The sequence below is a fragment of the Polyodon spathula genome, chromosome 8 (assembly GCF_017654505.1).
Source record: "Polyodon spathula isolate WHYD16114869_AA chromosome 8, ASM1765450v1, whole genome shotgun sequence".
Lineage (NCBI taxonomy): Eukaryota > Metazoa > Chordata > Actinopteri > Acipenseriformes > Polyodontidae > Polyodon > Polyodon spathula.
The window spans coordinates 50,388,921-50,404,152 of record NC_054541.1 but is presented as its reverse complement, the minus strand read 5'-3'; the positions used below and the strand labels follow the sequence as shown (position 1 = coordinate 50,404,152).

The following is a 15,232-nucleotide window of genomic DNA, read 5'->3' as shown; positions in this document are numbered from 1 at the left end:
AGTTGTCATGTTAACATCAGTTCCTGACTGCCTCAATGCTGTTCAGCCAGAGCACACGCAATAAAAAGAAGTTACGTCAGGAACGATCAAGGGTTATATTCCAGATAAATAACAATGGAGAGGCCGCGTGAAAAATGCTGTTTTACCGAAAATAGTTGGTGAACAATGTCCATCCTTTCAAAAAAGTGAGTGCATTGCGTCCACCCCCCAGTCTAACACTAAACTTCAGGTAGTTATGTAAAGTTTTTTCAGACAACCTTTCCAGTATTCCCTATCCATCACAGCCCGCCTGATCAGTGTGTTGTATATCATCAGCCCTACCCACGCTGTCTCCTGCTCCCTATCCATCACAGCCCGCCTGATCAGTGTGTTGTATATCATCAGTCCTACCCACGCTGTCTCCTGCTCCCTATCCATCACAGCCCACCTGATGAGCGTGTTGTATATCAGCCCTACCCACGCTGTCTCCTGCTCCCTATCCATCACAGCCCACCTGATGAGCGTGTTGTATATCATCAGCCCTACCCACGCTGTCTCCTGCTCCCTATCCATCACAGCCCACCTGATCAGTGTGTTGTATATCAGCCCTACCCACGCTGTCTCCTGCTCCCTATCCATCACAGCCCACCTGATCAGTGTGTTGTATATCATCAGCCCTACCCACGCTGTCTCCTGCTCCCTATCCATCACAGCCCACCTGATGAGCGTGTTGTATATCAGCCCTACCCACGCTGTCTCCTGCTCCCTATCCATCACAGCCCACCTGATGAGCGTGTTGTATATCAGCCCTACCCACGCTGTCTCCTGCTCCCTATCCATCACAGCCCACCTGATCAGTGTGTTGTATATCATCAGCCCTACCCACGCTCTCTCCTGCTCCCCATCCATCACAGCCCACCTGATCAGTGTGTTGTATATCATCAGCCCTACCCACGCTCTCTCCTGCTCCCTATCCATCACAGCCCACCTGATTAGCGTGTTGTATGTCAGCCCTATCCACCTCTCTCCTTCACAAGAACACTCTTTTCATAGATTCTAAGTAAAACTATTATGAAACACGCTAAGGAGACAAACTTTCTGCAAATCCTGCGCCTCCATCAGTATGGTTGTTTTTTTTAATTGCCTTCCCTGCAAACGAGATGGAGATTCACAACATCCTCTCGTCTTTGCTGTTTAGAAAGGCAAGATGAAAAACCTGACGTGGCTTTGTGTCCCGGATTACGAGGCAGTTGGCAACCCTGTATGTAGCTGAATGTGATTTAAGATAAGGTTGAGAACCCCCATTCTGGAATAGTATTGGGAAGTGTTTACCTTTTTCACATTTTATGCACATTAATCCACGTTAATGTTTTTTCACATTAAGCGCGTCCAAAGTTTTGCGCATCCCAAATGTGTAAACAGAGTGACCTAACCCTGAGTGAAGGTAAAGTCCCAAGGGACTTTTCCGACCTGAAAAAAGAAACAAGGACCAGGGGTCACAAATGGAGATTAGACAAATGGGCATTCAGAACAGAAAATAGGAGGCATTTTTTAACACAGAATCGTGAGGGTCTGGAATTAACTCCCCAGTAATGTTGTTGAAGCTGACACCCTGGGATCCTTCAAGAAGCTGCTTGATGAGATTTTGGGATCAATAAGCTACTAACAACCAAACGAGCAAGATGGGCCGAATGGCCTCCTCTCTTGTAAACTTTCATCTGTAAAGCAGCGGCGGGTAACAACCAACCTGCGCTTCTGTAATGTAGTGACAGACTGGAAAGCTCGACCAATTAAACAGACGGGTACATTAAAATGGCCAATGAAAGCTGTGGAGATAAATACTATTATCCAATTAGAGTGTTGTGTTTTATTTCCTCTAGGCCGAAAGAGCATACCTGCCGGAGTACTGATGGAAACGCTTATCCAACCAGACAGCAAGCCGTACTCCTCTTGACCAATGAAGTGACGGTGTGGGCGGGATCGGCAGCGCGGGCGGTTGAGAGGGAGCGGTAGCTAAGGCAATTGAATCGGGTTTGGTGTCACAGAAAAGAAAAAGCGTATTTTGGAAACTAATTAAAATTGCTGCAAAAACAAATGAACTATTCTTTTGTAAATGTTAAACGAGTGTGTGGGACGAATGCGGCGAGGCATTGAGCACACAGTTAAGTATTATTATTCCATTGATCATTCATAATAAAACAAGATCCGTCTCGAAATCCAGTTCGGGTTTAAGTTTCCTGAAGAAGAGCTTCGTCAGTGTTGCTGGACTGCACGCCTGACATACAGTAAGACAAGTCTGTCCGTGTCTGTCTGTCCCTGCACTGCACGCCTGACATACAGTAAGACAAGTCTGTCCGTGTCTGTCCGTGTCTGTCTGTCCCTGCACTGCACGCCTGACATACAGTAAGACAAGTCTGTCCGTGTCTCTCCGTGTCTGTCTGTCCCTGCACTGCACGCCTGACATACAGTAAGACAAGTCTGTCCGTGTCTGTCCGTGTCTGTCTGTCCCTGCACTGCACGCCTGACATACAGTAAGACAAGTCTGTCCGTGTCTGTCTGTCCCTGCACTGCACGCCTGACCGTGTCAGTCTGACCCTGTCTGTCCGTGTCTGTCTGCCCCTGAACTGCATGTCTGTCCGTGTCTGTCTGCCCCTGCACTGCATGTCTGTCCGTGTCTGTCTGCCCCTGAACTGCATGTTTGTCCGTGTCTGTCTGTCCCCGAACTGCATGTCTGTCCGTGTCTGTCTGTCCCTGCACTGCACGTCTGTCTGTCCCTGTCTGTCCCTGCACTGCACGTCTGTCTGTCCCTGTCTGTCCCTGTCTGTCCGTGTCTGTCTGCCCCTGAACTGCATGTTTGTCCGTGTCTGTGTGTCCCTGAACTGCACGTCTGTCCGTGTCTGTGTGTCCCTGCACTACATGCCTATCTGCTAGTGCAGCTACTGCTGTTGGTCCTGTCTGACTTTACTGCACACGTAGTACATTTCAAAATGATGGGTTTGTAATAGTTGTTGTTCTACGCTAGCCTGGTACGGTAACAATACAGCAAATGTGCCATCAACACTGCAAAGGTAAAGTTAGATAAATGAGCACAAGACTTTCGTGTACTTCACAATTCATTTGTCATTGCAAGATTCGGGCCCAGGGTAGCCAATCCTGGGCCTGGAGAGGGGTGGCGTTATCAATCTTAATGGAACCAACATGTTTCCTGGTCTTTGGCCATTGATCATTTAAAAAGGCCCAGCACCAGGGTAATATTAACGATTTTTTAAAAATTATTATTTATTTATTTATTTACTGTTGATTGTTTCAGTATCAGACTTGGTAAATTTGGGCTCAGCAATAATGTAACTAAAATGAGATTTGAACTAGTCGTGCAGTTTTTAATCATTTAACCCTTTTATTCTATGTAACTAGTTCGCATATAGGGTGACCAGATTTTGAAAGCTTAAAACGGAGACACAATGTTAAATAATCAATAAGACTAATTAAGCCATTTCAATATGGGCTCTTTCATAGTTATTTAAATAGCTGTGCTCTGGCTCAGTATTCTTTTTAAGCAGCTGGCTAATTGCAGTGCACTCCTGGCTGTATAGTTTGTGGCTGATTAATGGAACCTGGCATGGGGAAAGCTGCTATGCAGTAGGAGTCTTATTTCCATCCCTGAATGACACTCACAGTTCAGATTCTTAAAGTCAATGGTAACTGTAGAGCTTAAAGTTTCTAAGTGAAGGGAACCAAATGAATAGCTTGGCAGTGAAAGTACAGATAATGATTGTATGTTAACATGTTTGCATTGCTCGTGCTTTTATCCCAGGTGTTTATCGACCCCCCCACCAGCCCCCAAAGGAGAGACTGTGGGGATGCCAGTGCTGTGTGCTGTGACTCTGATGTGAAGAGACAGCCATGACTAGCAGCAGCAGCATCACTCAGCTGGTCAGCGAGCTGTGTGAGTCTCACCTGGCTGGTTTGTCCTGGAAGGGGGTGCAGGGAGGTGCTGGCCGAGTCTCCAGGGAGGTGCTCAGGAGAAAGTTGAAGCGGAGAGCCTATGAAGCCCTCCTGCCCCGGCTCTTCCATGACCCTCCGGTGGCCAAACCCAACGCCCCCCTCGCCTCCCGTGGGGGTGCTCCTCCCCTGATTCCTGCCAGGAACAAGGTGCTGATGCTGTCCTTCAACCTGCGCGTGTCGGGCCATGGAGGGAAGGCGGAGCGACTGGAGGAACTGCTGGGGGAGCTGCGGGGGGGCTCGGAGACGGACGCTGTGCTCGACCTGCTGGTGCACCTGGCCGGCTCCGTGCCCCCCCAGCCCCCCAGCCACAGCAGAGACTTCTTCTGCCGCAGCCGCAAGGTGGGCCGGCGCCTGGAGCTGGGGGGCTACGAGGGGTCCGAGCTGAGACTGTTGGAGGCCCAGGCCTGGTCCCTGGTGTGCGGGGAGGAGTGCAGGGCTGCCGAGAGCCTGCACAGGACCCTGGCTGCCATGGAGGCCTCCCCTGGGACTGGGCTGATCGCTCTGGGGCCGCTTGGCATGGGCGAGACTGAGGGCGAGGAGCGGTACGAGCGAGAGACACGCCTCTCGCTGTTCGGGGCCCTGGTGCACACCCGCACTGCAGACATGGACATCCGGCTGGACCTGCCCCCCGTACCTAGCAACGCGGAGCTCACCGGGCTAGCCATCCGGGTGAGTGAGAGAAATGCACTGAGACACACGTGGGAATCCACAGTACAGTCACAGTGATCTTTTTACTTGTTTTTATTTATGATTAACGTCTATCAGATACCTCTTCAGGAATAAACCAGTCCCTAATTATTTCCAATACGTCTGAGTTAGTCTCTTTGTCTGTATGGCTACCTGGCAATGTGTTTTTTCTGTTTGTCCGTGAGTCCAAGCCTCTGTCTGTCCCTAACACAGGTTCCTCCCAGTCTAGACCAGTCTGAAGACGAGGGGTTCCAGTCAGCATCGAACCTGAGCCCCGACTCCCAGTCAGAGCCCAGTCTGACCCCCGATATTGACGTGTGGAATGCTGTGCTCAGCTACGAGCCCAGCCAGAGCCGGTGCTGGGAGAGAGTGGGTTGGTAGGTCATCACAAGGCAGGGATGCAATTAAAACTCCCATTACATAGCAGTTTGATCATAGTTTTACTGTGTTTAATAAAACCCATCAGAATGTGTTACCTGTACAGTGGTGTTAATCAAGCATCTATTCATGGAATGGAAACTGCTGTGCAATAGGAGTCTTATTTCCATCCCTGCAGGGACGGGATCACTGAGGCGTGGGAGGTGGGATGAGTTGCATGCTGAGATCAGTGTCAGGTGTTCACTGTTGGCTCTCAGGGAAGCTAGACTGGGCTTTGGGAAGAAGGATGCAAGGATACAGAGTGATAGAAGAGCAATTCAGATCACAAGTCTAGTGCAGCATGAAACCAGGACCAGGGGACACAGCTGGAAATTAAGTGGAGACAGGACAGAGGGTAGTAGACCCTTCTTTACACAGTGGTGGGAGGATGGAATGGGTTACGTAGCAGTGTTGTTTATGACGAATCATTGGGATCCTTAGAGATCAATATTCCAAGGTTTAATTCGAATCCCAGTAGATTTTGCCTAATTAAACAATTCCAATATATTTTTCAGTTCTAATACAGATTGATTGATACTAGCTTTGCTGTGTTTGTCGCTGTGCGGTTTGTCACATTTCACCCCTGTCCCCCCACAGTCCCCCCGGGAAGAAGGAGGAACCTTACCTGACGGAGGCAGGGCGGGAGGCTTTCGACCGGCTGTACCAGGTTCGAGAGGGAGAGATCCGGCTCCTGAGCACCACCCTCCCCCAGACACCCCCCCTGCAGCCTCAGAGCGAGGCTGAGCTCGTCAAGAAAACCCTGCACATGCTCATCGGAGTGGCCTCGGCCACCTTCTCACTGGACCAGGTACCAGGGAGGGAGGCTGTGAGGATCTGTGTGTGAGTGTTCATTGAGACTGACACGTTCTCACTGGACCAGGTACCAGGGAGGGAGGCTGTGAGGATCTGTGTGTGAGTGTTCACTGAGACTGACACGTTCTCACTGGACCAGGTACCAGGGAGGGAGGCTGTGAGGATCTGTGTGTGAGTGTTCATTGAGACTGACACGTTCTCACTGGACCAGGTACCAGGGAGGGAGGCTGTGAGGATCTGTGTGTGAGTGTTCACTGAGACTGACACGTTCTCACTGGACCAGGTACCAGGGAGGGAGGCTGTGAGGATCTGTGTGTGAGTGTTCACTGAGACTGACACGTTCTCACTGGACCAGGTACCAGGGAGGGAGGCTGTGAGGATCTGTGTGTGAGTGTTCATTGAGACTGACACGTTCTCACTGGACCAGGTACCAGGGAGGGAGGCTGTGAGAATCTGTGTGTGAGTGTTCATTGAGACTGACACGTTCTCACTGGACCAGGTACCAGGGAGGGAGGCTGTGAGGATCTGTGTGTGAGTGTTCATTGAGACTGACACGTTCTCACTGGACCAGGTACCAGGGAGGGAGGCTGTGAGGATCTGTGTGTGAGTGTTCATTGAGACTGACACGTTCTCACTGGACCAGGTACCAGGGAGGGAGGCTGTGAGGATCTGTGTGTGAGTGTTCATTGAGACTGACACGTTCTCACTGGACCAGGTACCAGAGAGGGAGGCTGTGAGGATCTGTGTGTGAGTGTTCATTGAGACTGACACGTTCTCACTGGACCAGGTACCAGGAAGGGAGGCTGTGAGGATCTGTGTGTGAGTGTTCACTGAGAGGGAGAATGTATGCCTTTTAAACCTTTGTGAGTGTTCATGATGACTGTTACCTTGCTCATCTTGCTACCTTGCCCTGAGTGAGTGTGTGAGTGTGGTTTCCAATTGCGTCACACTGTGCTCCCTGTGGAACCAGGTGGCACATGGCGGATATTTTCTTTGGTGAACTGAAGGCTCTCCCTTACAATGTACATGGAGTGTATTAAATCTAATTAACTGTGCTGCCTTGCACGGTGTGTGTCTCTGTGATGAGTAACACTGTATCTCTGTGTCTCCTGCACTGCAGTCTGCTTTGGGGTTCCATGTGATGCCAGGGGTGTATGTGTCCGGTACCTCCCCAGATAGTGTTGCCAGCCTGCTGGAGGAGCTGGCAGAGTACGGGACCCACTACTGGAGACTGAGCCGCTTCTCCCTGCAGCCTGTCCTGGACTCCAGCTACAAAAAGGGACTGGTCTTCCAGGTAGCGTACAAACACTCCTTCATTCTTCTCCCTGCAGCCAGTTTAACCTAACGCATCACAATGAATTTGTCTTCCAGGTTCTGCACTCTGAATACAGTATTCACTAACAGGACTTCACCCTACACCAGGGATTGAAATTAGACTCCTACTGTAATGAAGGGACTCCTCCTCCTGGTCCCCTCATACCTCTCTCACACTCTTATAGCACTAGTTTCTAATTTCAACAAAGAGCTGATTTACAGAAATGAAGGCTTTTACTAATTATTATATTCCTGCCCCTTCAAGTTATTTTACTTTGAATTGGTTTTGCCTGGAATGTGCCTGTCTCTGTGGCTGTGTGATCCTGCACTCAAGCGCCTGTCCACAACACCCACAATAATAAAGATAACAGTAATAATAATAATGTTAAGAATCTCCGATCCTCTGTGACGGCTTGTCCTGGGATTGAAGCCCCTTGACTGTGACTCTGCTGATCAGGGGGCTGTGTCTGTGTTGCAGGCGTTTACCGGTGGAGTGCGGCGATACCTGCATTACTACCGCGCCTGTGTCCTCTCCACGCCCCCCACGCTCAGCCTCCTGACCATCGTGTTTCTCTTCAGGAAGCTGGGACGCCAGCTCCGGTAAGTCTCCCAGCACGGGTCTCCTCCCAGGCTTGTAGCAGAGATCTTCAGGGATCTGCAGTACTGCTCAGGAGCACATCCCTTGGAAGCATTTACCACAGTATTTCTGTGCTTTTGCCACGGTTATGCTATGCATTTAGCATAGTTTACCCTGTTTTGCCATGGTTTTTAATATGCTTTACCATACCTCGCTATTCTTTACAATGCGTACTTGTGCTTTACCATTCTTTCACTGTGCTTTATTACATTTTGCTGTGCTTTTACTATGGGGAGTGTTTGTAATTTCATCATGATACAGGTGAAAGCAAGGTTTAATGTCCCACTGAAATGAAGCAGTCTTAAAATATATATATTTTTAAAAAGATCTGCTCATTTCTGTATGGCATACTGACATCATTTTACAATGTATTGTTGTACACCCTGCTGCTTCAACTTAAAGCAAGCAATGAGGCATAGTCCTGATTAAGCAGGATGTCTTCCGCTGTTTCACGTGTGGAAGGTTATTTCAAAGTGGTAAATGCAATGATGTTCTGCTTTATACAGTCTTCCCTGTTAAGAGGTGTGATATCCCCCCCTTTTTTTTAACCAGTCTCTGCTAGCAGCTAGTGTCTTGCTTGAGTCTGTTAGAGCTGGTTGATTCCCAGTGCCAGTCTCTACTAGCAGGTAGTGCCTTGTTAGAGCTGGTTGATTCCCAGTGCTAGTCTCTACTAGCAGGTAGTGCCTTGTTAGAGCTGGTTGATTACCATTGCCAGTCTCTACTAGATGTTAGTGTCTTGTTCGGGTCTGTTATAGCTGGTTGATTCCCAGTGCCAGGGCACCAGAAAGGCAGGTTTTAGAATGAAGTGAATTGGGTGCTGTACGCTGCTGAATGAGCCTGTCTATTTCTCTGCAGGTACCTCTCAGAGCTGTGCTGGTGTGGGGGTGGAACTGGAGCCCAGAGCCTGAACAGAGGGACTGCAGCCTCCTTCCCCACGGTGAGTCGCAACGCTCTGCTCTAGGCTTGTTCTTTACTGCAGAGCTGCAGGGTTAGGGTATGGCATGAGAGGAGTGACTGTCCTCCTCAAGTTTAACTGGTACAGGAGTGTTCAGATCCCCTGACTGTTCAGACTGGTGTTGTGGAAATAGGAATTAAAATGTTCTTGAATAGTTGTAGAACTATTAAAATGAGCTGGAAAGCAACCACATCCTGTCTTCCACACACTAACCCCTCTCTGCACTGTGTGTGTGTGTGTGTGTGTGTGTGTGTGCTCTGCGCTCTGCTCCCTTCCACACACTAACCCCTCTCTGCACTGTGTGTGTGTGTGTGTGTGTGTGTGTGTGTGCGTGCGCTCTGCTCCCTTCCACACACTAACCCCTCTCTGCCCTGTGTGTGTGTGTGTGTGTGTGTGTGTGTGTGTGTGTGTGTGCTCTGCGCTCTGCTCCCTTCCACACACTAACCCCTCTCTGCACTGTGTGTGTGTGTGTGTGTGCGTGCTCTGCGCTCTGCTCCCTTCCACACACTAACCCCTCTCTGCACTGTGTGTGTGTGTGTGTGTGTGTGTGTGTGTGTGCTCGCGCTCTGCTGCTCTGAGACACACTAACCCCTCTCTGCACTGTGTGTGTGTGTGTGTGTGTGTGTGTGTGTGTGTGTGTGTGTGCTCTGCGCTCTGCTCCCTTCCACACACTAACCCCTCTCTGCACTGTGGTGTGTGTGTGTGTGTGTGTGTGTGTGTGTGCGTGCTCTGCGCTCTGCTCCCTTCCACACACTAACCCCTCTCTGCACTGTGTGTGTGTGTGTGTGTGTGTGTGTGTGTGCGTGCGTGCTCTGCGCTCTGCTGCCTTCCACACACTAACCCCTCTCTGCACTGTGTGTGTGTGTGTGTGTGTGTGTGTGTGTGTGTGTGTGCTCTGCGCTCTGCTCCCTTCCACACACTAACCCCTCTCTGCACTGTGTGTGTGTGTGTGTGTGTGTGTGTGTGTGTGTGCGTTGCGCGAGACGCTCCCTTAACACACTAATTGTCTCTGGACTCTGGCACTGTGTGTGTGTGTGTGTGTGCTCTGCGCTCTGCTCCCTTCCACACGCTAACCCCTCTCTGCACTGTGTGTGTGTGTGTGTGTGTGTGTGTGCGTGCTCTGCGCTCTGCTCCCTTCCACACACTAACCCCTCTCTGCACTGTGTGTGTGTGTGTGTGTGTGTGTGTGCTCTGCGCTCTGCTCCCTTCCACACGCTAACCCCTCTCTGCACTGTGTGTGTGTGTGTGTGTGTGTGTGTGTGTGCTCTGCGCTCTGCTCCCTTCCCCACGCTAACCCCTCTCTGCACTGTGTGTGTGTGTGTGTGTGCTCTGCGCTCTGCTCCCTTCCACACGCTAACCCCTCTCTGCACTGTGTGTGTGTGTGTGTGTGTGTGTGTGTGTGTGTGTGTGTGTGTGTGTGTGTGCTCTCTGCGCTCTGCTCCCTTCCACACGCTAACCCCTCTCTGCACTGTGTGTGTGTGTGTGTGTGTGTGTGTGTGCTCTGCGCTCTGCTCCCTTCCACACACTAACCCCTCTCTGCACTGTGTGTGTGTGTGTGTGTGTGTGTGTGTGTGTGTGTGTGGCTCTGCGCTCTGCTCCCTTTCACACACTAACCCCTCTCTGCACTGTGTGTGTGTGTGTGTGTGTGTGTGTGTGCTCTGCGCTCTGCTCCCTTCAACACACTAACCCCTCTCTGCACTGTGTGTGTGTGTGTGTGTGTGCGCTCTGCTCCCTTCCACACACTAACCCCTCTCTGCCACTGTGTGTGTGTGTGTGTGTGCTCTGCGCTCTGCTCCCTTCCACACACTAACCCCTCTCTGCACTGTGTGTGTGTGTGTGCTCTGCGCTCTGCTCCCTTCCACACGCTAACACCTCTCTGCACTGTGTGTGTGTGTGTGTGTGCTCTGCGCTCTGCTCCCTTCCACACACTAACCCCTCTCTGCACTGTGTGTGTGTGTGTGTGTGTGTGTGTGTGTGTGTGCTCTGCGCTCTGCTCCCTTCCACACGCTAACCCCTCTCTGCACTGTGTGTATGTGTGTGTGTGTGTGGTGCTCTGCGCTCTGCTCCCTTCAACACACTAACCCCTCTCTGCACTGTGTGTGTGTGTGTGTGTGCGTGCTCTGCGCTCTGCTCCCTTCCACACGCTAACCCCTCTCTGCACTGTGTGTGTGTGTGTGTGTGTGGTGTGCGTGTGTGTGTGTGTGTGTGTGTGCGTGCTCTGCGCTCTGCTCCCTTCCACACACTAACCCCTCTCTGCACTGTGTGTGTGTGTGTGCGTGCTCTGCGCTCTGCTCCCTTCCACACGCTAACCCCTCTCTGCACTGTGTGTGTGTGTGTGTGTGTGTGTGTGTGTGTGTGTGTGTGTGTGCTCTGCGCTCTGCTCCCTTCCACACGCTAACCCCTCTGCACTGTGTGTGTGTGTGTGTGTGTGTGTGTGTGTGTGTGTGTGTGCTCTGCGCTCTGCTCCCTTCCACACGCTAACCCCTCTCTGCACTGTGTGTGTGTGTGTGTGTGTGTGCTCTGCGCTCTGCGGAGACGAGGGACACGCTAAACGAGGGAGACTAGAAAGAAAGAGTGCAAAGAAGAGCGACCAGAATTATTCCGGGCTTAAAAGGCATGTCATATGCAGACAGGCTAAAAGAATTGAATCTGTTCAGTCTTGAACAAAGAAGCTACCGATCTGATTCAAGCATTCAAAATTCTAAAAGGTATTGACAGTGTGGACCCAAGGGACTTTTTCAGCCTGAAAAAAGAAACAAGGACCAGGGGTCACAAATGGAGTTTAGAAAAAGGGGCATTCAGAACAGAAAATAGGAGACACTTTTTTACACAGAGAATTGTGAGGGTCTGGAATCAACTCCCCAGTAATGTTGTTGAAGCTGACACCCTGGGATCCTTCAAGAAGCTGCTTGATGAGATTTTGGGATCAATAAGCTACTAACAACCAAACGAGCAAGATGGGCCGAATGGCCTCCTCTCGTTTGTAAACTTTCTTATGTTCTTATGTTCTTAACCCCTCTGCACTGTGTGTGTGTGTGTGTGTGTGTGTGTGCTCTGCGCTCTGCTCCCTTCCACACGCTAACCCCTCTGCACTGTGTGTGTGTGTGTGTGTGTGTGTGTGCTCTGCGCTCTGCTCCCTTCCACACGCTAACCCCTCTCTGCACTGTGTGTGTTGCAGGGAGTGAAGCTGTTGTCTTACTTGTACAATGAGGCCCAGAATAACTGCAGCAATGAGAACTACCCGGTCCTGCTGTCCCTGCTCAAGAGCAGCTGTGAGCCCTACACAAGGTGGGTCCACCTGCGCACGCAGCTCAGTGTATTAGCAGCCCATCATTAATTGATGATTTAATCCTGTCAGACAAGTAGCCCATCAGCCCCATCACATGTAGCGTGATGTGTGTGGCATCAACACCTGCAAATCAGGATACGCATTGTATCATGACAGAGTATCGTTCCAGCCCTCTGAATCACCTGCTTACTCTGCTCCCTGCAGGTTTATATACGACTGGGTGTACAGCGGCGTGTTCAGGGATGTCTACGGAGAGTTCATGATCCAGGTGAACGAGGACTACCTGAGTTTCAGAGGTGAGTGTGCAGCAGAGCCAGGGGACCACGACACAGACACAGACACACAAACACAGACAGACCGACACAGAGACACACACGCACACACAGGGTCTGCAGGGCTGCCAGGTTCCAAAAAAAAAGAAAATCAACACATCTTCAGTTTGTTTGTTTTTTTGGAAGTTTCATCATGTTAAGAGGATTCAGAGACATTTAGAAAAGCCTTTAACGTGTTGTGTCAAAATGACATACACAGCTGTGTCCACCTTGGCTGTCTCATGAGAAGTTACAGTAGAACAAGGTGATCGCATTGCCAGCAAGAAAAGCAGGTACTCGGTATAGCAAAACATGAGCAACAGCACAGCATGAGCAAAAACAAGCTGCAGCAGTAACCGAAGGATATCCACCCCGATGATTACCACTTCACTGAAAGTGTTAGTGCTCTTGTGCGAGAGGATCAGTTTTCTGCAGCTGTAAGAATGTGACTATGGTAACAAAGACCCACTGCAGGCATGCTGCTGTGTCCGGCTCATTGTCCCTGTCTGGTGTCTACAGTTCGTGTCTTTACTGTGTCTTCCAGATAAACACTTCTGGACGCAGGGCTACCTGCTGATCTCGAAGGACGTGGAGGACTGTGTTCCTGTGTTCCTGCGACACATTGCGAACGAGATCTACGTCAGTGGAAAGACCATCAACCTCCTTCGAGTCTGCTGCCCCAGGGTGAGGCCAGCCAGCCCCCTGCTCCACAAACACCTGGTCCTACTTCCCAAGCCGGCACTTCCCACTATACTGCACTGCCTTTCCATCTGCCCTTGTCCTTTTTCTCACACTTGCACCCCTAATGTATTTAATGACTCATTACCACTGTATAGACTAAATGCATCGTTGTTATGCTGTCTGTTAGGTTACGCTGATACAGCAGGGATGGCAATAAAACTCCCGATGCTTAGCAGTTTGATCCATTCCTGGTTTTACTATGGCTTTTTCATAAGACATGCTTGAGCTTGTTACACAGGAGTCTTATTTCCATCTTTTTACTGAAACAAAGGGAACTTGTGTCTCTGGGCTCCAAGCACTTGATCCCTCTGCCTTCCAATCCCTCGTATAACCATTGCAGTAACAGGATGCCCTTTTGTACCTGTGTGGGTCAGCTCTTGAGCAATGCCTGCAGCCTCCTCTCCCAGCCCCGGAGCTCTTTAATACCCACTGTATTGCAGGAAGCCCCTTTCTCCTGTGTTAATGCGAGTCTCTCCCTCTCTCTCTCAGCACTATATCTGCTGGTCGGAGCTGCCGGTGCCGCGCATCGCTGTCACCTTCTCTCTGCAGGAGCTGGAGGAGATCCAGAGGGACTGCGGCGTGTACAGGGGCCGAATGGAGAGGATCGCCCGCTACAGTGCCATCAACAGGGAGGAGAAGGTACTGCAGGGAGGGGCCTCCGCCTCGCTCTGACATGCACCTAAATCTGTATACGTTGTTAAAAATCTACATTACAGTGATGCCGCCTCTACACAGCTCCACTTACACTACATGCTGTGTCAATAGGGAAAGGTGTGAGTTACAAGCCAGAAACAGCCCTGTTCCTGTCCAGATTTGATTTGCCTGTGCAGATGCGTTTGTGACAATACGTATCGATTTTCATGTTCCTGCCACCAGTGTATCATGTTGTATGTGTGACGGTGGTACAGTGTGGCAGGGGATAGATATGTTACTGTGTTTAAATCTGCACTGCTTTCCGGTGCTCGCAGCCTATGTCATTTTAGAAAGGAATTTTGTGTAGCTCTGTGGAATGCCTTCCCTGCAGTGTCCCTGTTCTTGTGCTCAGCACTGCCTGTCTGCTTCCCCCCACAGGCTCTGCGCACAGAGCTAGCCAGGCAGGAGCTCATCGTTCAGGTTCGGGAGACGACTGCCAAGGCGCTGGAGACCATTCGAGGTGCGTAGCGGCCAGCTCCCTTGCTCAAACAGTCTAGGAGCCCTTAGAAAAATGTACCACGGTTTGCCATACTTCTCTGTGCTTTACCTGTGCGTTAGCATGCTCTCACTGTGCTTTATTAGACTTTGCTATGCTTTTGCCGTCGGACACTTTTATAGGGAGGGAGTGCGCATCTCCGCTTTGTTTCTGAGGACTTAAGGAGGGTGACTAAAGTACCTACCTAATCTAGTGGGGATTTTGTGTTGTGCCTGGTAATGGTGAGGCAGGGATGTACTGTATCCATGTATTCACAGCGTTAGACAGATTCTACACTAGTTACCTCCTTCTGGCTATACAGAGTGACTGGTGATGAGTCAGATCCTTTTGTTTTAATAGAATAGTGAGGTTTGCATCTTCTTGTCGGGGGGTTGCTGTGACCAGCCCTGTCTGTCTCCTCCTCAGGGCGCCAGGTGTCTCAGCGGCTTGCCCAGGAAACCAAGAAACGGGAGCGATTCCAGGAGCTGAAGCAGCAGCTGGTGGTGGAGCAGGAGGTGAGGAGCCTTGTAACGATCACTCTGCACAACTGAGAAGCAGTTGTACTGTCCTCCCTAAGGAGATACTACTGGCCCAATATCTGTAACTAACTAAGTCAGCAAGAGTGACAGACAGCAAAAGCAGGGACATCAGAGGTGTCAATTTCACAAAAAAACAGTTTATTGTTGTAAACTATAATGTAATAAATATAATGCCAACAACTTATTGCAGATAACAGTTTGTTAAGTGGAAGGTACAGGTGAGTAAGAAAGTAAAGCGAATTAAACCAACATCCAAACAAACTAACACTAAAGTGAAATGAATGCGGTGTCCGGTGGGCCTCCAATAAACCCCCCCACACACAAACACCACACCAATACAAAACCAACACACTGACAGGCAAAAGAGACAAAGGTGA

The 15,232-nt window shown here is 50.2% G+C and overlaps 1 protein-coding gene across 1 annotated transcript in view; it reads left to right on the top strand.

Moving 5' to 3' along the window:
- Nucleotides 1-1,982: 1,982 nt before the first annotated feature.
- Nucleotides 1,983-15,232, top strand: part of tubgcp6 (tubulin, gamma complex associated protein 6) — a 31,875-nt gene continuing 18,625 nt past the window's right edge. Inside the window, exons 1-13 of the mRNA XM_041258384.1 lie at nucleotides 1,983-2,264; nucleotides 3,794-4,653; nucleotides 4,885-5,048; nucleotides 5,686-5,896; nucleotides 7,022-7,195; nucleotides 7,694-7,815; nucleotides 8,708-8,789; nucleotides 11,986-12,095; nucleotides 12,301-12,392; nucleotides 12,952-13,091; nucleotides 13,638-13,787; nucleotides 14,220-14,301; nucleotides 14,743-14,831. Of these exons, the coding sequence (XP_041114318.1) occupies nucleotides 3,883-4,653; nucleotides 4,885-5,048; nucleotides 5,686-5,896; nucleotides 7,022-7,195; nucleotides 7,694-7,815; nucleotides 8,708-8,789; nucleotides 11,986-12,095; nucleotides 12,301-12,392; nucleotides 12,952-13,091; nucleotides 13,638-13,787; nucleotides 14,220-14,301; nucleotides 14,743-14,831 (2,187 nt within the window). The 5' untranslated portion in view covers nucleotides 1,983-2,264; nucleotides 3,794-3,882. The remainder of the gene's footprint in view (nucleotides 2,265-3,793; nucleotides 4,654-4,884; nucleotides 5,049-5,685; nucleotides 5,897-7,021; nucleotides 7,196-7,693; nucleotides 7,816-8,707; nucleotides 8,790-11,985; nucleotides 12,096-12,300; nucleotides 12,393-12,951; nucleotides 13,092-13,637; nucleotides 13,788-14,219; nucleotides 14,302-14,742; nucleotides 14,832-15,232) is intronic.